The sequence below is a fragment of the Rattus norvegicus genome, chromosome 10, assembly GCF_021556685.1.
Source record: "Rattus norvegicus strain SHRSP/BbbUtx chromosome 10, alternate assembly SHRSP_T2T, whole genome shotgun sequence".
NCBI classification, from domain to species: domain Eukaryota; kingdom Metazoa; phylum Chordata; class Mammalia; order Rodentia; family Muridae; genus Rattus; species Rattus norvegicus.
In genome coordinates this window covers 70,410,180-70,435,439 of record NC_141543.1, presented here as the reverse complement: position 1 = coordinate 70,435,439, position 25,260 = coordinate 70,410,180, and the positions used below count along the sequence as shown (strand labels likewise).

Genomic DNA, 25,260 nt, shown 5'->3' with positions numbered 1-25,260 from the left:
ATGTCTGGTGTCCAAGGTGGTCAAAAGAGAACGTCAGATCCTCTGGAAGTTAAGCTACAGATGGCTATGAGCAATCAAGTGAGTGCTGGGAACTGAGAGAACTCAAGATCTCTGCAAGAACACAAATGCTTTTACTCACTCAGCTGACCCTTCTGCTCACTCTTGGTTCTTATCATCAGGGATGCCATGGTGCTTGTACTTCAAGTTAGGTTTTTCCTCAGGTCCTTTTCTGCAACCAAACTTTTCAAGATTGTCTTTCTTCCTTAGTCAAGTGTTTTGTGTTTAAAGAGGTGAACTAATGATAATACCAGAGCAGACAACTTTAATACTGCCTATATAAAAGGCCATGCATTTGTAGAGTAAACTTTGATAGCTACACTTGTTAGACCATCTGGACCTGCCGCTCTGCCCCCTTCTAGAGTCCTCTGCTGCTGGTTGCCATCACATGGAAACTGAAGTCTGACTACATCTATGTAATTCTGAGGCCATGTCACTTACCTAGAGCTGGGATCACCGTGATGAATGGGATATGTATCCATAGGAACATTTTCCATTGAGATATCAGTAAGAAGAAGGGACTTCCTATGCTTGAGGCTACAGCGACTTCGAACCTCTTCAGACACTGTGAGTAGAGCTAACAGGAAAAGGAAAAGCTGATAAAATAGGCTTCATGTCTTCCAAATGTAAGAGGCTATGACGATGACTATCACTACTACTATGTTATGTGTACATAAGAAGCCCCAGAGAGCAAGAGGATGCAGTGTATAAACGCAGGACAGACATATCCTCGAGAGTTTACAGACTGCTTTGGAAGACTGCATAGACGTGAAACAAAGCAATTTGATAAACACCTTACTTTCTTAAGCACTTGATAGCATATCTGCTTTCAATAATCACAAAAAGTAGGCATGGCATGTATCTGAAATGCACTGATAAAATATTTTGTGATGCAAAATGGTTTGTTCAAGGTTGCATGCTTAAAACAAAACAAACTGGCAAAAACGAAAATTTGCTAAAGTGAGAATGGGCATCTTCTATCAAACCATACTTCAAACTGCATTCTGTGAGTAGAATACAGTAGGGAAATGTCAGATAAGACATATGAAAGCAGTTTAGTAAAATAGTAGGGGCTGGACAGGCACTCCAGGTAAAACAGCACAAAGGATTAATACTGAAGAGGCAGAAGCCCTGTAGGAGACTAGAGGAGACAACAGGAGAGTAGTCTGAAGCATCATGTCCACTGTGAGAGGCTATAACAAGTGACACTTATGAAATCTACAAAGGACAGAATAGAAGGCTTCAATGGCCTGCTGTGCTTGGCTGAGGCAATTTGGTTTGACTATGTTTCAGATTCCAGTGCAAATTCTTTTATAATGAAAAGTATTTTGGCAAAACCTTTACAACTTCAAATACCAAAAGACTGAACTGTAATGTTCTACTGGACCAAAGAACTAGCTGCAAAGGCCCACAGCTAGGCAATGGAATCATTTGGTGATTCTAAGACAATGGTAGAGAGTCAGGCTGATTTTGTCAATTTTTTGTGTTTACCTGCTAAGTAAGCCACACTCTGTGTATTCACCTCAAATTTGTCACAATTTCTATGTTTGTTAACAAGAGTTAGTAGTGTATGCAAAATTCTGACTGTTCTTGCAACAATGGCAGGTGAAGGATGTCTGTACCCTATAAAAAGAAAAAGAAAAAAACAAACAGTTAATTAGTCCATGAACAAATGTTTGAGCTCTTGTGCTATGACAAGTAACTCTACAAGAAAAGGAAAATTCCTGCCATTCAGGAATAGTCATTTGTGAAGGTAAAACATGAGAGTGTGAGGTTAATTATACATAAGATTAAGTACCCCAAAACATGTAGAATAGGGTGTTCCCTGAAACCCTAAAGGAGAAGACAGTAAAAAAGTGTTTTCTTGATTTTCCATTTCCTAAAGAAGCACAGAGGTTAAAAATAAACACAAACAAAACTGTGCATTAGAGTTCCCCTTGAGATTTCATTTGACAAAGAGCACTAATACTTAAAAGGGGGTTCTCCTTTGGGACTACAGCAATGACTCAGCAGTTAAGGACCAGGGTTTAGTTCCTACAGAGGGGTTTACAACTGCCTATACTTCTAGTTCCAGGGGATCTAGTATGTCTTCTGGCCATCTCAGGTAACAAATACACAGGTGCTACACATACATACACACAGGCAAAACACTCATACACATAAAATAAAAATAAAGACATCTTTAAAAATTAATTTCTTTGTTCTTCCTTCGTTTTTTTTTTTTCTCCTGATTTTTAAGACAGTGTTTCACTATGAAGCTAAGGACTAGGCTGGCCTTGAACTCACAGCGATCTATCTGCCTCTGCCTCCCAAGTGCTGAGATTAAAGGTAGGTACCACTATGCCTGGCTTAGCATTATTATTTATTTTATAAATAAGTATCTTAACAAAGTATGGCTATGAAGCTGTGAAGCCAGCAATGAGCAGTTAAAGCTAGATAGAAGTGCATTAGCTCTAGTCTATTGGAGATGGTTAGCCATAGGAACAGCAATGAAAACTGAAAGAGAGGTACTAGACTGGTACACAGTTAAGAGTACTGATTGAAAACATGCTAGAAACAAGTCACGGAGTGTCTATGATCTTCTCTGAAAAGCAATATGCTCTAAACTGAAAATCCCTTTTATTCCTTGGCAGTGCTGGAAACTGAACCCAAGTGTTGTACGACTACGCTCATCGTCTCCCTGATTCGACGAGTACGTAACATTCGTAATGAACATACTGAAATAATACCATGAGCAGTGTTAGTAACCAGTAACACAGCAACTGGGAGTTTACTGTTAACTGCTTTGTTCTATTAAGGTCTGATGTGTAAACTAGGTCGCAGTTAAATACTTACTGATTGAAACAACTTATACAGTATGCTTTTCATTTTAAAGCAAAACATGCTAGATTACAGCAATTTATCTCAAGTAATCAATTCCTCTTAGTTATTTTTGGCTTCTAGATATAGTTTCATGAGACATTCTAACAAAAAGCCTCTTTACCTTTTAAGAGGTGTCCAACTAGTGCAAAGTTAAAATTAGAGTTGAAATTGAGTCCAACAAAGTGATCCATTTGCTTGCAGTGCCATTCCAGAGGATTCCGGATTGCCATAAATACCTCTTCCGGACTCTATTAAAAACAATCAGGAGATAGATAGTTGGTGGAGTTCACACAGAAATTTCCCTTTTCATTTTCTAGTACTAGAAGCCCAAGCCTACTTTATATTCTTGGCTCAGATGTTTTGCCTAAAAAACTCACATTTTTACTCGTGTTGAACAGTTCTGACATGCTAAGTATCAGAGAAATTATTTTTGGATAACAGAAACCCCTACAAGAACATTTAAGCTACTATAAATGAACTGGTTAAGACAGTAAAAAAGATAAGTAATATAGTGGATAACACAAATCGTTTTAATTTACAACATGGTGTGTGTGTGTGTGTGTGTGTGTGTGTGTGTGTGTGTGTGTGTGTGTGTGTGTGTGTGTGTGTGATGGGGGTCAGGAGGTCCTGGGATTAACCCCAGGGCCTTATGCATGCTAGGCAAGCACTCCTACTGCTGAGCTATATCTGCAGTCCTAAAATACACAATTTATAACTATTGTTCTGGTCTTTGGAAATGGATCTCATCTATCCCAGGCTGGCTGTGAACCTGCTACACTGGCTAACTCCTGATTCTCTGTCTACACCTCTCAAGTGCTAAGATTACAGTCATTAACCAAATGCCCAGCTCCATGTGTCTGCTGATATCATATAGGGATGCACTATGTTGCTTACACACTATGATGCCTTCTGCTGCAGCCTCTCATGGAGCAGGACCTAAATAATAGTACGTAATTATAGTACGTACTATTATTCTAATTCCACCATCCCAGAGAACAGTCTGCTGATTTTAATAAGCTTTATTAACTCTAATGTAAAGGAAAGAAAGAAAATGCTCTTAAGATATTTATTTTATTTGTAAATTTTTTAAAGATTTATTTACATACATGAGTACATTGTAGCTGTCTTGGGACACACCAGAAGTGGGCATCAGATCTCATTACAGATGGTTGTGAGCCACCATGTGGTTGCTGGGATTTGAACTCAGGACCTCTGGAAGAGCAGTCAATGCTCTTAATCGCTGAGCCATCCATCTCTCCAGCCCATTTGTACACATTCTTAACATACAAACAGCCAACAGCTAGCCATCACTTGCAACTACCATTATCTCAATCAACTCCAGAGCAGAGTTATGAAGTTAGTAGACATATTCCAGCCACTTCTTTACTCCTTTCCATTTTGTGAACAGAGGTCTGACTGATAAACTTCAAGGCATCTTCTACCTATAACTTAGTTTCACATTTCCTAGACTTGCAGCTGTTTTGGGTCTATATCACATTATATACATGAGCAAGTACTTTAGGGACTGGAGAGATGGTACAGTAGTTAAGAGCACTTGCTCTTGCAGAGGACCTGAGAACACTTCCCAGAACTCCTATATGGCAGTTCACAATCACTGCCAGTTCCAGATCATTGACCCCTTTGTCTAACCTCAGGGGCACCAGGCACACATGATACACATATGATATACATACAGGGAAACATTCTATGTAAAAAACAAGTACTTTAGACCAGGTGTCTTCACACTCAGGCCACGTTCTGTTTCGACATAGTGAGCTCAGTTCATTTCAAGAAAATTTCAAATGTGTGCATATGTGTACATACGTTTTCTTCAAAACAACATTCTCTTTTCTCTTAAGCTGCTTCTATTTTTCTCCAAAACAAAAGGAATTCACTTTGCATTGGCTTTGAAACTACATTTTTTATTTACTGAGCATACATGTGCCTTCACTATGTGAGCCTGGGAACTGAACGTGGGTTGTCAGGCGAGGTGCTAAGTTCCTCTGTTGCTAAGCCATATCACTAGCCCAATTCTGTGCTGCTTCATTTTATCCTCTAGACTCTGAACCGAAATCTAATCCCTACCTACGTTAATCAGTGTGTAGGGGGCCACTAATGGTACACTTTAAAGGGAGACTAGGCAAATGGGGGTGACAATAGAATTAAATACTTAAAAATTGTATGCAGACTCTCTAACTTCCTTATCTGTTACTAATGGTAAAGATTTTTCTTCAAGTACACATTCAATTAAAGTAAGTTTTCTTACTGAATAACTAAAAAAAATAGACACGCACACACACACACACACACACACACACACACACACACACACACACACACACACACGTTAAAATAAAAATGAATGAGGATGGAGAATACTCCAACAGAATGACGATGAGCAATCATGAATGCACAGGGTCTGGTGCGGTAGCTATTATTCCTCTTCAGTATTATTTTAAAATAAAAAAAATGTATTTGCTTATTTTATGTGCATGGGTGCTTTGCTTCCATGTGTGCTTGTGCATCAAGCATGTGCAGTGTCCAAGGAGGCCAGAGAGGGCACTAGATTCTGGGACTGGAGTTAGAGATGGTTGTCAACTATGAGCCTTCTTTCCAGCCCTACTTAATTACTATTCTCACCACTAACGGTAGGGCACACTGGTCTAAACTATGGATTAAATAGTTTACTGAGCTAATAAGGACCTATACTCACAATAAAACACACTATAGTAATATCTAGATTATGGACCTCTTTTGACATCTAAAGAACCATGGAAGACAAGGAAGAGAAGACTCAGTGTGAGCAACGTGGCCTCAGAGGAAGGCTTACTCACCTTGTCATTGAATATCCGGAGACTATCCAAGGTATGCAGATTCTGTTCCAGAAGTGCAGTGCCAGCTGAGTACAAGTTGACTTCATCTAGCTGCAGCACAGCCACAGCAACCCAGAAGAGGGCTTTGTGCAGTGGTGAGTCCTGGAAAAGGAGACACTCCAGGTGAGTGAGGTGAACCAAGACACAGTAAACCAAGTCAATGTGTTTCCTCTTCTTTGGAAAACATGAACAGAGGAGCACTTGGCTGTCTCCATGTATCTAATTACAACTACCTTGAGCTAGCCAGAGAGCCCGAGCTTCCACTGGATTTCCCCCAATGCTGGATGCCAAATCCAGTGCCCAGAGTTGGCAGATTCTCTCCAGTAGACTGACACCTTCCCCGTGCTGGTTACACTGCACACAGTGTCCAGGCTAACTGCCCTTCTCACGTACTTTCTCCCTTCCCTGGTCACCTGTGTCCTGCTTTTACCATGCTGTCACCTAGGAAATGATCATTTCCGAACTCCTTCCTGGAAGTGTACTGAATGTAATTCTACTCAACCCTTACACTTCTCTCTATCACCTCTCTACGAGGATGGTGTCTGTTCACCACCCCACTGTCCTGCTTATTTCCAGCTTTAGCTGGAGTCTAGCCTTTCGACCTGTCCCTCTCGTTGGTATAAACTATTATTCATATGTACCCCATGCCTCCCTCCTACCCTTCCCCTTCTCTTGGTAGAGTCTGTACCGAGGGTCTTGTGCATGCTAAGCAAGCACTGTACCTCCAGTTATACCCTAAGCCAGCACACAGACCCCTCTAATGAGCAGAGCACTGTACCTCCAGTTACACCCTAAGCCAGCACACAGACCCCTCTGACGAGCAGGTGCACTGCTCCTGGCTTTACATCTCTTCGCACTGATCCCTAACACACACACTGGGGGTGGTAGTTTACTGACTTTACTTGTTCACATCTCAGCATCCACACCCATCCCAGGCTGCTTATAAACTTTGTTTACTACTTTTGCATCTCTAAACACTACCAGATGCATATATGATACTCTTTTCCCCCCAAGACAGGGCATTTCTAGGCAGCTGTGGCTGTTCTTGAACTTGCTTTGTAGATCAGGCTGGCTTCAAAGTCACAAAGATCACCTGACTCTGCCTCCCAAGTGCTGAGATTAAAGGCTTGCACCACCACCACTCAGCTCAACTAATTCTTATTGGATGAAGAGAGTTAAGAATTTATACCTATCTTTTAGTACAAAGAGAAAAAATATCGCAAACAAGCACAGGAGAAAAGATACTCTATACTTCCTCTGCCTCTACCTCAAACTACTAAGACTTGTGGCGCCATTTTGTCTACAGTTTCTTCTTTATATCCTCTTTCCAAATGGCCCTTCCTTTCCCTTTCCTCTCCACCTCACCTCTCTCACCACCTTTCTTTCTCCATCCTACCTCCCTTCCTTTTTTTTTTTTTTTTCTTTTCTATTTTTCAGAGCTGGGGACCGAACCCAGGGCCTTGCGATTGCTAGGCAAGCGCTCTACCACTGAGCTAAATCCCCAACCCCCCTCCCTTCCTTTTGAGACAAGTATTTTCTATGTAGCCCTTGCTGTCCTGGGATTTGGTACATTGACCAGGCTGCCTTCTTGATAACAGAAATTAACCTGCCTCTACTTCATGAGTGATGGGGTCAAAGAGGTGTGGGCCACTAGGCTAGGCTGGTCCACTATATTTTCTAACTCTTATGACAAGAGGCTCCACTTTGACTATAATCTCTTCTCTGTCACTTCTTTTCAATCCACCTTATTTCCTAAACTCAGTGTAAGAAAAGGACATGCAGTGCCATGCTAATAATACCAATACTTACCTTATTAAGAAGTGGCTGTAGTTTGGTCAGTGCAATCACTGTGGCTTCTATCAGAACTTGACTGTTGTAAGTGTCAGGTCCCTTTAAACAACTTTCAAGTGCCTTTTAGGAAAACAGAAATCTTTATTTTACATTTCAATGAAATAAGACATTGTTCATCAATGTATACTGTATACTTATTTTAAAAACATTTCTATATTACATTCTTCTAAGGGTATTATATTAATTATAAATTACATAGCTCTATATTAAGGCTATAAGACTTTCAAAACGGATAGATTTAAGTGTACCTGATTAGATAAGAGGCAAATACACTTTTTAGAAGATATTTTCTTTCTTTTTATTTTTGAGACAAGTTCTTTCAAATATGTAGCTCTGGCTGTCCTGAAACTCACGTAGACCAGGTTGGCCTCAAACTCTCATAAAACCGCCTGCCTCTGTACCTAGAGTGCTGGGGTTAGAGGTGTGTGCGTGCCATAACACTGAACTTGAAGGTGGGTAGAAAAGACTTCACCACTTCAAGGAATTGCAGTAAGGAAGAAAGGTTCAAAAGCTTAACAAATACATCTCTAATTACAGCACCAAGACCAATAATTACATTTTACTGTATTTCTAAAAACCCGAAGTATAATTTGTGACTTGGGACAAATATCTGGGAAAAGAGGAATCGGTACCTTGCTAAGGATTCGGATAATCTGCTTTATCTGCCCGTGAGACACACGTTTGCTAATACAGCCAAACACCACAAGAGCTCTTGGCTGCAGGGATGGGTTGTACTGAAATGCAAATCTGCAATTAAAAGAGCCAAGGAACTTATGAAAATCTTTGTGGTATGCACACTATAAATACAAGATGGCTGCTGCTGCAGTAGCTACTGTCAGCAGCACACACCGCTCCACGTTCTACTCAACTGAGGACACACCTTTGAGCCAGTTCCGTCCACTGATCCAGCCACTTGCATGTTGGAATATCTCTCATACATGCCTGAAAAACAGGATACTCTAAATACACGTGTACACAAATGCTTCTAGGAATATTTAATATTCTCATGTCTATAAGTGATATGTTATAAAAAAACACACTCAAGGGGATGGAGACATGGCTCAGAAGTTAAGAGCACTTGTTCTTACAGAGGATATGGGTTCTGTTCCCAGCATCCATAAAGTGGTTTATATCCATCTGTAACTTCAGTTCTGGGGAATCTGATGTCCTCTTCTGGATTCTACTCTGACCCTCAGACACCAGGCACACATGTGGTGCAGAGACATACACATTCTAAAGTACAATGTGTGCTGTAACAGAATAAACCAGTATTTCTTCGGTATATTACAGAATTATTTTTTTCAGATGAGTTGTTACTACATGGTCCAGGCTGGTTTAGACTCCCCTACACAGACTCAGCTGGCTTCAAACTCACAGAATCCACCTGCCTCTTCCTCCTGTGCCACTATACCTTTGTATTTAAATCACTTAAGATATGATTTTAATTTGGTTTCTTGTCATTTTTTCTTACATACCTCCATGATCTCCAACAAAGCTTCTGTGACTGTTTCCAGGGACGTCAAAGCAAAAGTCTCCCTTTCATAGGAGCCAGGAGAGAACGACCGGTCCCGGTAGCTGGAACGGAAGGCAATGACAGCAGCTGACTTGACTTTGCTGATGCCAAACAGTAAGTAAAATTTGGGTAACGAGAACTCTGTCAGACTGAGCCTCAAAACTTGCTTGGTCTCTTCTGTAAATAAAGAAGAAAAACAGTATTTTAATTCTAAAGTGATAATGTTTCCTCTTGAATTCAAGAAGATGTAAATATCATACAAAAATCATTACAACCATTCTCTCTAAATTGAACCTTAGATCTATTAGTGGCTATGTAACAAACCGGCACTAGTGACGCAACACTATCGACTGACAATACACTTTTAGGTTATATGGTAATTATAAGCATCTGCATGACAAACAAAGCCTTTATTGTAGCTAAGGTGTGCAAGTCATTTTTATTATTCTCTTGTTTGATAAAATTTCAAATTACTGCTTGTAATCCTGGTGAGTCGGTGCTATTACAGTAAAAAAATCTATGGCAGTCAGGTAAGGTAGAGCCGAGAAAAGACCTAGGAAAGAACGATGACCTTCTAGGAACTTACCACTAAAATGAAGCTGTGAGCAAGTGCACAGAGAGTGAATGATATTAATGACCAATCCGTGGGTGGAAGCGCGAAGGGACAAAGGACCTGTGGCTACTAAGAAGGTGACAACATGGAAGAGATAGGGGAGATGAGCGGCCACATCCAGGGAGTTGTTGAAGGACAGCATCAGCATATAGCGGGCTAAAATGGCAATGTCGTCCCACATAAGATGCTGTTCTAAAGTTGGAGTTGGAGATAAGCAAGTCTTGTCAATTATTTTACACATCCTTCCAATAACCTGCAAAGAAGAACAAGTTTTAAAAACACAAGATTAAAAGTTCCATCACACAAAAAATTGAGGGCACTGGAGAGATGACTCAGAGGTTAAGAGCACTGGCTGCTCTTATAAGGAGCCTTGGTTCCCAGCACCCACACGGCAGCTCACAATCACCTGCACCTTCAGTCCCAGGGGACCTGAACCCTCTACTGTCTCTGCAGACACTGCACACGTGGCGCACTACACGTAAAAGAAAAATATGTAAATCTTAAAAAATAAATTCAGGATCCATGAGGTATCTCAGCAGGTTAAGGTGCACATTGTCCAGCCCCATACCTTGGGACCATAGAAGGAGGTAATTGACTCTCTCTTTTTTTTTTTTTTTTTGATTCTTTTTTTCGGAGCTGGGGACCAAACCCAGGGCCTTGCGCTTCCTAGGTAAGCGCTCTACCACTGAGCTAAATCCCCAGCCCCGAGGTAATTGACTCTTACAAGTTATCCTCTGACTTCCTCATGTGTGCGATGGCATATGTGTACACAGACATTCATGTACACATGTCTCCTCCCTCCCTCCCTCCCTCCCTCTCTCTCTCTCTCTCTCTCTCTCTCTCTCTCTCTCTCTCTCTCTCTCTCTCTCTCTGTTTAACCTTAGCTAGTTAGAGGACAAAAGCTCTCAGATGATAAACAGATATGCTACGGCACAGTCCGTAAGGTTCAGAAGAAGTCCTTACCTTACTTGACACCAGTTTCACATTTCCAGAAGCTAAAGCCACAGCTGTGTCTGCCATCACCTCAGCTTTGATAGACCCCAACCCTCCGGTAGCACTGGTTTTGATGAAACTGTCAAGCACAACATCTAGCAGGTCTGTGATCTGGTGAGACAGGAAAAGCATGTTGCTGTCAAGCATGCTGCCTTTAGTTAAGAAATACTCAAAACAGCCCAAGTAACGGGCATCCTGTTTTACCCCAGACTTTGAAAGTTCTAGACTTAGAGACCTGTAAAACATCCAGGGAAGGATGAGGGCGCCACTTGGTTCCTTCAGAGTAAGATCAGAATTCATAGTTTAAACATTTCTGCACAGCTATCTTCAGCTGCTCAGACACTAAGTCTGTGCTCTAAGTAACACATGGCCAATCTAATTACTTTAATAAGATCATACAGTCAGAACACTGGCTCCAAACTCATTTAAAATCATGTAGATGCTTTACAACATTGTCTAAGCTAAGGACACTGCTTCTTTAAGTGATTATTTTGAAAGAATAACATGCAACTTCTTGTTAGATTAAGGAAAGTTGTATCATAGCCTATGGTACATCTATAAATGCAAAATGTTCTGAATAACTTCATTAAGAAGCATGACTGAGACCTGTGGTGCATATACATATTTAAACGCTATTTACTAGAAATGACCACAGTATCTACAGTTAAACTCTATACAATTACACAAGGAAGAGAGCTCTGAGATGCATTAACTATGTAATTACAGGGCTGGGTACGTGACTGCATGCTTCTGAAGGACAGAGCAGTGTGCTCTGTTTAACACGGGCACCAAGAATTACCAGCACAAGAGAGGCAGTAGATAAGTATCTGTAAATTCAATACCTGCCCAAGGCTCCCCCATATTTTTGCTTGAATAGAAGGGTACATCTGCTTTTCATTTATGGTCATTGTTATGAGTTTATCAAGGATGGCAGTAACCCTTTGTCGTTTGGCGTCATCGTTATGCTTACAAAAACGGACTAGGTTTGACAGCCATGGGGTCATATATTCCAAACAAAGGTGTTTCAATTCAATACCTGTGGAGACAATACTCTATTAGCACAGACAGTCAAGGAGAATGACATTTTCTTTATGTGTATGATGAATATGTTATGTACATGTATGTCTGTGTACCACATACTTGCCTGGTGTCCAATAAGGATGGGAAAGGGTGTCTGATCCCCTGGGACCAGAGTTATAGACACTGTGAGCCATTACATGGGAACTGGCAATTGGACCCAGGTTTTCTGAAGGAACAGCCAGTACTTTTTAACTGCTGATCCACCTCTCTAGCCCCAGTAATGATTCAATCATGAAGGAATATAAAAAGGGTAGAAGATAAAAGATTTTTATCTTGATTTAGGCCTAGAATAACATTTTGATAAGAGGTAAAGACACTAAACTTTGAAAAATAATTTTTTAAAATTATTATTTAATAATAATTAAGTATGCCAAGCTAACAGGTATGGCACACACCTTTAATTCCAGCACCCGGAGGTAGCAGCAGGCAGACCTGAGTTTGAGGAGGTGGTATTAAGTAAGAGAAGCTGATGGACACTAGAAATGCTGTAGGCTATGATCTAGAAGATCCTTCCATGATTATTCACTGTCAAAGCTCATCAATCAACATCTGTTCACTTACAGCTGAGCACTTTACTATAATAAGATGTACCTTAGTTTTAAAGCAGCAACAGAAAAACAATGCTATAAACATCTCTGCGTTAATTCTTTTAAAAAGTGTGTGTGGAAGGGTACGTGTGTCCTGGGGAGGTCAGAGGAGAACTCTGTGGAGCTGGCTTCTTCCTTCTACCCTTACATGAGTCCCAGGGATTGAAGTCAGGTTGCCGGGCTTGGTGGCATGGGACTTTTCCTACCTTGCCATCTTGCTGGCTCCTTAGCATTAATTTTTTTCAGGAAAGATTAAAAAGTAGAAATGTAATGCCAAAAAATGTGAATTGTCTTTAACTTTATTTTTATTTTATTTACTTTTATTTTGTATGTACTGGTGTTTTACCTGCATTTATGTCTGTGAGGATACTGGATCCACTGGAATTGGAGTTATAAATGGTTGTGAGCTGCCATGTGGGTGCTGGAAATTGAACCTGGGACCTCTGGAAGAACAACCAGTGCTCTTATCCACTGAGCCAACTCTCCAGACCCAGATGTAAATATTCTCAGGGGTCTAATCAACTTCTAAATGTCTTTCTAGAAACATTGTCCTTGTTTACGATGCTACAGAACCTCAGGATTTAATCTTTAAAAATGTTTTTCAGTCTGATACCCACTAAACCATTTCACAATTCTTTCAATATGTATTTTTTGTTAACAAACTTAAATTCTTTCCTTAGTATTACACTACTGTGTTTCATTTAACTAACCTACAGAGAGCTCTGAACTAAGGTCATTGATCTTTCACATTCTGCCTGAAGCTGTCCCCCAGGTCTAGCTTAGTCACACACTCATTAGTTTTCTTTTTTGTAGGGAGATATTCCAGCATCTCATGAAGCTTTTCCTTCCTTCCTTCCTTCCTTCCTTCCTTCCTTCCTTCCTTCCTTCCTTCCTTCCTCCCTCCCTCCCTCCCTCCCTTCCTCCCTCCCTTCCTTTCCTTTCCTTCCCCTTTCTCCTGTGTTTGCTTGTCTGTCTCACCCACCCTATTCACATAAAAGCAACTAAGCACCCACTTCTACTATCAACGCTTCTACTCAATCCTCAAATACAGCCAGAACTTACTTCGGTACGTTTTGTGAAGATAACCTAAGTTAATTCACTCTCCAATCATTTCTTAAGTGACTTCATCTCTCTAATCAGTTTGTGACACTTCAGCTGTCTGTTTCTCTTAAACAGATCTGTTTACTGATTTTTGAACATTCATGTTTTGGTAACTAGGCCATTATTCTATGTACAGTGAGGAGACATCTATACTATCACATTCTCTCTTTCTTTATAACATTTTCTTAGCTGCTTTTTTTCAATAAAATTTAAAATATTTTGAAAATTTCAAATTCCATGGGAATTTCAAACTCTTTGATGGGACTGTATTAAATTTGAAATAGTCTCAGAAGAGCTGTTTGTGCAAGACACAGTCTGTCTGTCCACTCACTCAGGTATCTTCATTTATCATTATTAATAACTTTGTACTTTTCTTGTTTCTCCAACGTACACAATCTCTCATGAGCGCTACACTCCTACATCTTCCACTTGATGGGAAAAATAGAACAAAATATATCTACACAGTCTTTTTTCTTTTAACTAATTTACTTTATGTGTACGGTGTTTTGCTCGTATGTTATGTCTGTGCAGTGTGTGCATGTAGTGCCTGAAACATCCAAAAGAAGGCAGCAGATCCCATGGAACCGGCTTCACAGGTGGCTGCCATGTGGGTGGTAGGAATCAAACCAGGGACCTTTTACACTGCAAGAGTAACCAGTGCTTTTAACCACAGAGCCATCTCTCCAGCCCCAATCTGATGTAGTCTTGATGAACTGTTAAAGCACTTAATCACCTAATACTGAGATATGAAGATATGTGTTTGAATGCAGAATGCAGGGGAAAGCTGTGTGTATTACAGGAAGGAGAAAATGTCAGGAATGAAGCTGGGCAAAGATCAGCAGCTATGTTAGTACAGGGGATGGAGGTGGACAGATGTTAAAGAGAGTAGATATTAAATTAATGAAATTTATTAAAAACAAACTCAGTACTGACTCTGGATCTGGCACTAACAAATGTCCAATAGAAAATCATAGTCCCAAGTCAACTATACAAAAGAGAAGCAAGGAGGTATGTGTAATTCTTGTCTATGAAAAGAAATGCTAAAGTTCATGGAGCCAAAATAAAGAAGGAAGTCTTTCCAGCAGCCTACAGGAACGAGGATCCCACCGAGCTCTGATGGGTCTCTGCATTCCGCTGGGATTTTCTTTAGAGTTCCTTTAGTTACGGTGTACCACAGGGGGAAAAAGCAGTTTTTAAAATGTAAAAATGTAAGTGAAAGATTCCTAGTAAATTCCCAAACAAGAGAGTTTTCTTTAAATTGTCTTAAGAGTCATTCTTAGTATTAAGGAAAGTCATTACTTACTAGATTTGCTAAATCCAGAAATACACTCTTCCAAAAACTCTAAGGTGAGGTGTGGCTCGTTGGCTGCAAGCGTTTTACTGATAGAGACAATGAAGAGGGTGTTGTTGGCAGGGATGCATAACCCTGATGTCTCTAGTAACTGACCTTCGATCTTTAAATTAAAGGTACAAGTTAAGGCACACAGGAGGTTATAGGCAGCAGACCTAAGAGAAAACACGAAGGAGATTGTTTTACATTTTCTTTTTGTTTGTAACTACATTTCCCCCACAACATACAACTCAAGACTTATCACAAAGCATGCTCGATTCTTTTTCAGTGTTACAATTGACTAGAGACAGAATGTATGGCAAGTCCCAAACAGGAGAGTGTGAAAAATTAGATCATAAAATTAGTACCAGAAGAGCCCATGATGTTCCTAAAAGGTGCCAGCCTTCCTAGAAATTTTCATAGGAGCATAAAACAGTGAAGATTTAGGGTCTTTGGTAATCAACAGAAGGAAATGACTGAATAAAGGCATGCCATGTATTAGTGAGGTCAACACTCTGGTCACAGTTACTCTTTCAGAGATCCAACTGAACAGAGAATGGGAGGTGAGGAGGAGCCTGGTAGTGCACGCCTTTCATGCTGGCACTAGAGAGGCAGTTGCAGGCTACGAATATGAGGGCAACCTGTTCTACATAGAGAGTTCCAGACCAGTCAGGGTTACATAGCGAGAGAACTTTATGCTTTAAGAGGAGGCATCTAGTCAAATAATGTTCGAAGTGTTAAAGAAAGGATATCCTCAGAATGTCTGTGTTCTACAACTGACACTGTAAACCAGAGGTTAAAATCAAAATTAACTCTCATTAAAGGATGCAGCTGCCTTTTCCATTCCATGACCTTATTCTATGACACACAACCACTGGAACCAATCATGTATTAGCTATGGTCTATTAGAACAGAAAGTATATTATAAATACATACAAATATATTTAAGCAAACTACAAAAGTTAAAAAACACTTGAGCTTTATGCTACAGCAGCTCACTGTTAGAATGTTTTCCTTACCCGTGTGAGCCCTTGGGTCTATCCCTAGCATTTCAAAATAATGCCCTCCATCCCACCCCCACCCCACTCCTAACAACGAATCTCAGGCTGGGTTTAAAGTGCAGCAAAACAAACAGCTGGGCTGCTCGGTGAACTTCCAATTTTACTACCTCTGAATTTCTGACATGGTGACACAGGAGGAAAACGCTATGGAAATGTAAGTTTGCCCAAAAGTGTTTTATTTTCTCTGGGATGATATACTTTACCAATGAGTTAAAGCTGTCCACTGGGAAATGATATGGTTTCACTTAAACTAAGATGGCCATTAGCACTGTTTAGCAAAGTTGTCAGAGGCCAAGGCATTGTGGCACAGGCCTGTACTCAGCATTTAGTAGGAAGCTGAGGCAGGAGGATTGTAAAATCCAGGCTAGTGCTTCTAAAACCAAAATACCCAACTGATAAACAATAAAAATGTATTTGGAATTGAAAAGTAAAGACAGGCTTATAGCTCAATTTTCCTAAAAATGAGAACACATATTACTGTTTGTGAGTTTACCTTTCACTGACTCATCAAGTCAGACTATGCTGATTCTACTTTACATTATGTAAGAGTTAGAAAAGCCTGGGCTGCTATAACCTGGGTATGTATCAACGAGCCTCCTAGGATAAAGGAGAAAGCCCACGTAACATTTACCAAGCCACTTGTGAGTGTCCATGAGGCTATGCAAGTTAAAAAAAATCTGTTGATTATTGTCTTTAAAATTTGTTTTTCTTTTTCCTGAGACAGTCTCACTATGTAGCCTTGGCTATCCTATAGTTTGCTATGTAGACCACGTTGGCCCAGAACTCACACATCCACTCTTGTGTGCCTCCTGAGTGCAGGTATCAAATGCATATGCTACATACCTGATTTACAAATTTTAATTACATTTATTTATTTATTGTATGTGTGTGCACGCATGTGTGTACACATATATGGAGGTCAAAGGACAACTTTGGGGAGTCCCCTTCCTTTCACAATGTTACTCAAACATAGGTTAGGTTGTCAGGTTTGTGATGAGCTCTTTTATCCACTGAGCCACCTAGTTGGACACATTTTTTCCTTCTAAATAAAGGCAAATTTGAAAGCTTAAAAGGCCCAGAATAAATCCTGGGCTATGCTATATCCTAAGAGAGAGTTCCTGAATCTGAGGATTGAGTGTCTCTTATCTAAAATGACCACATTCAGATGTGCTATGGGTTTGAAATAATCACATAGATTTTACAGAATGAGCACCTATGATTAAAAGTTCTGAAATGGGGTTGGGGGTGGTAAAAGTGGCTTTAATTCCTGCAAGTTCTCGGCCAGCCAGAGATAAATAGAGAGGGACCATCTTAATAAACCGATATGTTCTAAAGTCTGGACAAAATATGTAAGAAATTTCAGATGCTGGAGCATTTTGGATTTCAGATTAGGAAAGTTCCACCTCTATAAGTAAAAATTTTAACATTTCTAAGATAAATTATCCACACATGGAAAGGAGAGGGAAGAGAAGGGAGGTGGGAACAGGGGGTGGGAACACACCATTTGCTAAGCACAAACCATTGGCCTGTGCTATACTAACTACCCTACCACAAGTGCTACTGTTAAACCTTTACTTTATAGGTGCATTAGGAAGGCACTGTTACCAATTTTTACCAAAAAGGAGAGTTCAGAACTATGCTGTGTGACAAAATAGCAGTTCCCCCACCCAAACCAAATCTGCTGACTCTACAGGCTGGTAGGACAGATCAGAGTAGATCAGGGTACATAGGGTGGATCACAATACCCTGTGCTCAGGGTAACTTCTTTAAGGGACTGGAGATGGGGCTCAGTGGCTGAGCATATGCATCCTGGGTTTATACTTCAGGAGGGAAAGAGAGAGGGGAAGATGAAGGGGTGGCAAATACCTTTCTTCTCTACTATCTTTTTTCCCTCCTTCCCTCTCTCTTTCTTTCCTTCCTTTTTAAATAGTTTTGAAACCAGAACATGTATTTCAGGGCTGACAGTTGAAACCCTTCATGGACCTGCATCTGAATGTGCAGTAGACAGTGTTTAGGAGCCTCATGCAGGACTCCCCCCACCCCCACCCCGCAGTGCTTTGTGTCAACACTTCCCTTACACACAAGTCATCTGGATTTTACTGATGTTCTCCAAACAGTAACATTCCTTTTGTTCATGTTGCTTCTGTTGCCAAGGCAAAGGAGAGAGCAACAGAAGATTTCTTTAGAGAATACTACCGAAGTGACACAGGTAGATGCAGTAATGCATTTGATTCACTAAACTTTAGGCCTTCCCTAAACAACGGCACTCTCAGTGATATATTGTTTAATTTGAGGTGAATTTAATAAAGGAAAGAAAATTAAAAAGAAAAAAAGGAAGGGTGGGAGAGAAATACCTACCGTAAACTAGGGTCTGAACTGCCCAAATTCAGTAATGCGATATTAAGCAGTGTTCCAGGGACATCTTTTGGTCGAATCTTGGTATGCTGAGGGATGGAGTCAGGCTGTGACAGTTCCCATCGGGTCCTGATATGAATGATAGACTGAACAATGGCTTCACACTCTTGGTGCATAAAGGTCAGCGGTGTGCCTTGGTTTGCAATGGTTAAAGTGAACTGGTTCTCATCAACTAGGCAGATCTCTTCGATTTCAGAAGCATAGTAGATATCATTTAGAAAGACGGATTGCCCCAATACTTTTGTTCTTTCTGCTGAGGTTACCTGAACAGCAGTAGAACCAACCTGAGAAACGGTGTGAGGAAAGAATAGATTATGGTTTCATAGAATTCTCAGAAGCTCCAAAACAAGTACTGAAGGGTAACACCATTCTGGAAAACCATGACCCGATCAACAGAACTACGTCACTGGGTCCTTTCCACTCTGCACACCCAGCTGCTGGGCAGAGTTCAGTCAAGAACTGTCTTCCCTCTCTATACAGCATTTCTTCTGCCTTGACCCGAATTAAGTACTTTAAAAATTAATCTAATTTATGTGTATGAGTGTTTCCCTGCATACATAGCTCTACATCACATGTGTGTCTGGTGTCCTTGGAAGCCAGAAGATCCCTTGGAACTGGAGTTACAGACAGTTATGACCCATCATGTGGGTGCTGTGAACTGAACCCTGGATCTTTAGAAGAGCAGCCAGTGCTCTTAACCACCGTGCCATCTCTCAGGCCTCATGAAAGTGTCTTGTAAGTGTGCAATTTTCTGCAGGACCACAATAAAGATCGAAATCTTGGTCTTCTCACATCTGGATGGAACTTATATTGAATATGAACTATGAGAACACCTGTAGAGGTCAGAATATAACCTGGTGAGTCAGGAAGGGCAACAAATATTCAAAACTGACCAGAGGTTTACCTTAATAGAAACTTTGGTGTCCTTGTGAGCTAGCTTGAGCGCATTGTGGAAAACCTTTAGATCCTCTTCCAGTGCCAAGGTAGCAGCAGGGAGCTTCTGTTGCTCGTGCTCTATGTGCTCAGCCAGCTTCCCAGGACAGTCGATGAAAATGAGCCTTTTGCTGCCCTTGAGGCCAGTCAGCAGCCGCTCATGGTATTTGGTGTACTCCCTGACCCAGGAGTTACAGTTATAGATATAGACTGCAGACACGTTGTCATAAGCAAAGCCAGGAAAAACAACAAACCACTTAGAGAGGAAGTCTGTTTTAAAGCGATTGCTAGGCCCAGTATGGGTAAGGTCCACTACAATTTCATATGGCTTTGCATAATATGGCTTTAAAGTCAGCAAGACATGGTATATCAGCAAATCCCCATTGATTTGGCCAGTTTTGAACCTAAGGAAGGCAACAAAAAGAAGAAAGATCGTTAAGATGTCTGAATGTATAGAATATAAATTTACTTTCTTTTGTTTTACCTTTACTAATTGTGTGTGCATGTAAGGGTGAGCACAAGCATGCATGTGGAAACCAGAAGACAACACAGCACACCCATGGAGGTAAGAGACAGTTCCACTCGCTTCCTACCAGGTATGTTCTGGGATTAGATTTATGCTGTCAGGCTAGCAATGACAGCAGAGTCACCTGCTGGGCCATCTCCCTGACCCCTTTGAAAAATTCTGCTGTTAATTTTTTCATATTTCTAGTTGTGAGTTTAGCCTTTAACAGCTGAGCCATCTCTCTGGTTCTGACTAAATTTTTAAAGAGAACAATGATATGAAACAAGTCTTCAAAGTATAGATTTTTTTTTTGTTTTACATTTTCAAGACTTTGAGAAATAAGGGTAAAGAGAGAAGGAACAAATTCTTTAAAAATTATGGCAATAGCAACAAATCTGCCCATCAAGAAAGAAGGAAGCCAGTGAAGTGCTGAAGGAGGCTGGGTGCACCATGCTCCTCAGAGAAGCCAGTGGCTGGAAAAGATGCCCAGAAGCTGTAGCCAATCCACGGAGCTGATCTTGAACAGAAGGTGGCCCAGCAATGAACGCAAAGACTCAACTCAGGACAATGAAGCCAGAGGCCCATTTCATAGGCTAGTTTAAGTTGCGAGAGTTTGAAAGCTTTCTTCCATGTTTACAATTGAGAAGAGACGCAGCCCTGGGATTTGTTTGTTCATTTTGTTCTGAAGACAGAATTTCTCTGTGTAGCTCTCTATGCTGGAACTCACTCTGCAAACTCACAGAGATCCAACTCCCTCTGCCTCCTGAATGCTGGGATTAAAGGCCTGCACCACAACTGCTTGGCCCAGGGATTATACATTTATATTTTGGATAGGAAGGAAAAGCTTTCCTCAAAAAAGAAGGAGCTGAGAAATGAAAAGAGAGTCTGGGGTCTTGGCCATAATCTGAGTCATAGATAAAACTCTCCCCCTTGGTTAGATTTATCCACAGACTGTTCAGCAGTGTAAGCCAATGTTCCATGTTTTGATTAAACCACATTAGGTCATACACCATGTCCACTTGGCTTGGGTCCAGGAAATCTCACTGGAGCAGTGAAGGAATCAAGAAAGGGCTGACACAAATGCACATGGAACAGGCTGGAGTAAATACTGTACCACTACTGCAGCAAGCCTGACCCTCAGGAAATGTATTAGGTACAGTGAGGCCACGTAGTCTTGACAGGAGATCTCTGTAGGTGAACAGTCTCATCAGGCCTTACTGACCGGAGGAAGGAAGCTAGAATTGCTAATTTTGGCACACTGTGGTCAACTGTTGGTAAACACTCATATTTGCAAACCCTGCCAACAGGAAGGCTTTGCAGTCCCTCTGAGACTCACCATGGGTGTTTGTGAACAACAGTAGTGTGTGTGTGTGTGTGTGTGTGTGTGTGTGTGTGTGTAGCTTTGCCATTGCCATGGACTGAGGTATTCAATTCAAATGCCACTCATTCTTTTTTTTTTTTTTTTTGGTTCTTTTTTTTCCGGAGCTGGGGACCGAACCCAGCCACTCATTCTTTAAGACTTGATTTGGTCCTTACACATTCGCCCAGGGTTTCTTTGGCTCCCCGCAGTCATATCTTCCTTACAACTGAAAGAACATTAATCAACACAAGTAGGCACAGTAAGGAAGATATCAAGATTACTGTGCTTGACTTTGATCCAAACAACTGTATTAACTCAGGCCCACTGTTCCTTATGCTCCATTATCTCTGAGTTATGATAAATACCTTTATGTAAGAATTTTTAATCTTGTTAAAGAATAAAATGACAAGTCGAATTATTTTTAAAACGAGAGAAATAGTTTAAGATTAAAAGACCCCCTTACCACTCGAGGCAATTGGGAGAGCTGGTCATGACAGTGGGTGAACTGGCCCTGCCCCTCAACTAGCTGCAGCACTTGGGAGAACAGGCCCTGTACCTTACCTGGTCAATATAGTGGAGCTGGCCTCATAGAGAAGGCAGGTGGAGCCAGCCCTGAGTGTGTGAGATATGACCCAGCCCGTTGCTATCTGCAGCATTTGGGAGAGTGGGCCCTATCCCTCAACAGGGCAGCACAGTGGAGCTGAGCCTGAGGGCATGAGAGTGGGATGGCTGACCCTGCCCCTACGTGATGGCAGTATTAAGTGGGCTAGCTGGAGCAGTGCTGGAGAGCTTGCCCCAGGTGGTGTGGATAAGGGAGAGCTGGCATGCTGACTAGCTTAGCTACCATCTAGGCCCAGATTCAGAGCTTTGAGTTGGCCCACCCCAAAATCTTTATCATCTGTGAACTGAAGGAGCTCATGAAAAGGCCAATCTTGTTGGTCCAGACCTGAAGGATCTCCATGACAGACAGCACCGATAGGATGATTGGAAGGAGTCCCAGGAAGAATCCAATACTGACAGTGTGACAGAAGTGAGGGCCTTGAACCAGACCAATGACTCACTGCAATGAACATCTCCAAGTGAAGATGAGTGGACAGAGGGGTAGACTGTGGGACACACAGTGACACAGGATGAGTTGTTTTCTATGGTTTGTTTTGTTTATTTTATTTTTGTTTGTTTTTATTATCTTTTGCGGGGGAGGGGAGGTTGCAAGGGTGGAGGGCAAATATGAGAGTATGGGGAGATCGGACTGTGGGGTTCATGATTTGAAACTTATAAAAAATCAATAAGAAGTTGAAAAAAGAGAAAGAAAATACACAGGTTGGTCATTCCTCTTCTAAAAAACATTTTCTGAATGCCAACAGAAGCCAGGGTTGATAATTCAAGCCCATTACTCAAACCATGGATACACTAAAGTGCAACTTGACTTCATAAGGCACATATGACACAGAGAAACTTTGTGTTTAGCATTCAGTGTCACCCACCTAATGTATGTGAATGTGAATGTAATGAACGTGAATGTGAATACTGCAAAATCCGAAGGAAATCTAACCCTGCAAATATATCTGGGTTTAAGCACTTTGGACAAGTTCAGCCTGCATGATGTAGTCTACATCACTCACAAAAGAAACAACAGAGGGGGAAAAACAGTGTGAATTTCAAAAGAAGGTAAGACTGACATGAAATTACATATATAGTGAGAACTATGTAGACACTGTGAGGAGGCAGTGTAGAACCTGGTGGAAGGAAGTTTGAACTGAACAGAAAAGAGAAGTCGGGCCTGAGGAGAGGTAAAGGAAACAGGTGACTAAGTGTGTTCTACAACAGCTAGAACATTAGACCCACATCGGTGAGCTCTGAGAGGCGCAGATGGAAAACAAGGGAAGGCAACGGCGTTGAGGGAGCAGAGCTCTGTTCTGTGGATTGCTGGTGTCGGAGCCCACTATCCTGCCTGCTGAAAATAAACTGGCTGGTACCAGCACAGGCCTACTAATACAAATGTATGTAGACAGTCTGACACTTTGGTTGTTTTAAATCAATATTCCCATTAATGCAAATATTTTGTAATTGCTTCTGAAAATATAGGCAAGTTTTTTCAACTTAGTAAGAAACAAGGAGGCTGCGGTTTTGGTCAGTTGGCAGAGTACTTCCTTGGTGGATATAAGAAAGCTTTAGTGCAAACCCTGGCACTCAGATGGATGTGGTGATACAAGCCTGTAATCCTAGTACAAGGGAGCAAGGCAGGATGAGCATAAAGGTAAGGCCATTCTCAGCTACATGCTGAGTTCTAGGTTAGCCTGGACTACACGAGAAACTATTTCAGGCCTGCTCTCTTTTGAAGGTAAATGGAGGAGCAGTGAGTGGATCTGCGGTAGAGGGAGGTGTGGGGGGAAGACTAAGGAGAGGAGGGAGGGGAAGCTGTGGTTGGGATGTATTATGAGAGAAAAATAAAAAAAAGGAAAATAGCAAAACCCAAAAAGTATTCAAAGCTACCATGGGCAACTTAATGAACCTGACTCGAAATAAAAAGGAGAGGAGCTCAAAGAGAAATGGCTCAGCAGGTGCTTGTCATACAAACCTGGTGACATCAAAACCCACATAAAGGTAGGCATAGATGACTGGGATCAGCCCCAATGACACCATAAAAATAAATAAAAAATGAATGTTATATAAATTAAAAGTGCTTTTTTTTTTAAGGAAATGAGGAAATGTCTAATGAGCCCAGATGATTAGTGTGGGGTGATCATTAGAAAAAGGGGGATATGATCAAAGACAGCATTAGAGATGCATGAAGTGCTTAGGGCTAGTGAGGAAACAGGAAATCAGAGATGCTGAAGGGAGGATCCTAGCATGATAGGAACTGAGAGGGTCTGCTGCAACCCAGGCTTCGGTACCATCAGCAGGACCAAGGAGATCATCAGGGTATCTATCTGACTTCACAGAAGACAACGTGATCCAATCCAAACGTGTCTAATGTGAGGTGATGCCAGAGACTACACACACCACACTCTGCAAGCATTCTCGGGCCCAAACTCTGCTCAGATCGCTGCTGTAGTTCACAGCTTGAAATGGCAGTGACGTGTGTGGCAAATACCTCCAAGGACTCTACATTTATGGCCATCACGTAATTTCCATTGATAATACTAGTTTCAAAAACAGAGAGTAGGGAGACACCGCCGGAACCTGAAGGAAACAGACCGGATAAACAGTTCTCTGCACCCAAATCCCGTGGGAGGGAGAGCTAAACCTTCAGAGAGGCAGACACGCCTGGGAAACCAGAAGAGACTGCACTCTGTGCACATCCAGACGCCAGAGGAAAACACCAAACGTCATCTGGAACCCTGGTGCACGGAGGCTCCCGGAAAGAGCGGCGCAGATCTTCCCAGTTGCTGCCGCCGCGGAGAGGACTTAGGCAGTACCCCACGAGCAAACTTGAGCCTTGGAACCACAGGTAGGACCAACTTTTCCCCTGCAAGAAACCTGCCTGGTGAACTCAAGACACAGGCCCACAGGAACAGCTGAAGACCTGTAGAGAGGAAAAACTACACGCCCGAAAGCAGAACACTCTGTCCCCATAACTGGCTGAAAGAAAACAGGAAAACAGGTCTACAGCACTCCTGACACACAGGCTTATAGGACAGTCTAGCCACGGTCAGAAATAGCAGAACAAAGTAACACTAGAGATAATCTGATGGCGAGAGGCAAGCGCAGGAACCCAAGCAACAGAAACCAAGACTACATGGCATCATCGGAGCCCAATTCTCCCACCAAAGCAAACACGGAATATCCAAACACACCAGAAAAGCAAGATCTAGTTTCAAAATCATATTTGATCATGATGCTGGAGGACTTCAAGAAAGACATAAAGAACTCCCTTAGAGAACAAGTAGAAGCCTACAGAGAGGAATCGCAAAAATCCCTGAAAGAATTCCAGGAAAACACAATCAAACAGTTGAAGGAATTAAAAATGGAAATAGAAGCAATCAAGAAAGAACACATGGAAACAACCCTGGACATAGAAAATCAAAAGAAAAGACAAGGAGCTGTAGATACAAGCTTCACCAACAGAATACAAGAGATGGAAGAGAGAATCTCGGGAGCAGAAGATTCCATAGAAATCATTGAC

General features: G+C 41.4%; 1 protein-coding gene across 9 annotated transcripts in view; it reads right to left on the bottom strand.

The window, feature by feature from the left end:
* Positions 1 to 25,260, bottom strand: part of Nf1 (neurofibromin 1) — a 232,595-nt gene that overhangs the window by 21,740 nt on the left and 185,595 nt on the right. For all 9 annotated transcript variants that reach the window (XM_087569750.1, XM_087569756.1, XM_087569753.1 and 6 more), the window contains 14 exon segments: positions 19,241 to 19,673; positions 18,280 to 18,620; positions 14,834 to 15,036; positions 11,605 to 11,798; positions 10,733 to 10,873; positions 9,743 to 10,022; positions 9,119 to 9,333; positions 8,524 to 8,585; positions 8,276 to 8,390; positions 7,602 to 7,703; positions 5,754 to 5,894; positions 3,041 to 3,167; positions 1,549 to 1,680; positions 499 to 634 (listed from right to left, as the gene is read on the bottom strand). In XM_087569750.1, the coding sequence (XP_087425876.1) occupies positions 499 to 634; positions 1,549 to 1,680; positions 3,041 to 3,167; positions 5,754 to 5,894; positions 7,602 to 7,703; positions 8,276 to 8,390; positions 8,524 to 8,585; positions 9,119 to 9,333; positions 9,743 to 10,022; positions 10,733 to 10,873; positions 11,605 to 11,798; positions 14,834 to 15,036; positions 18,280 to 18,620; positions 19,241 to 19,673 (2,622 nt within the window).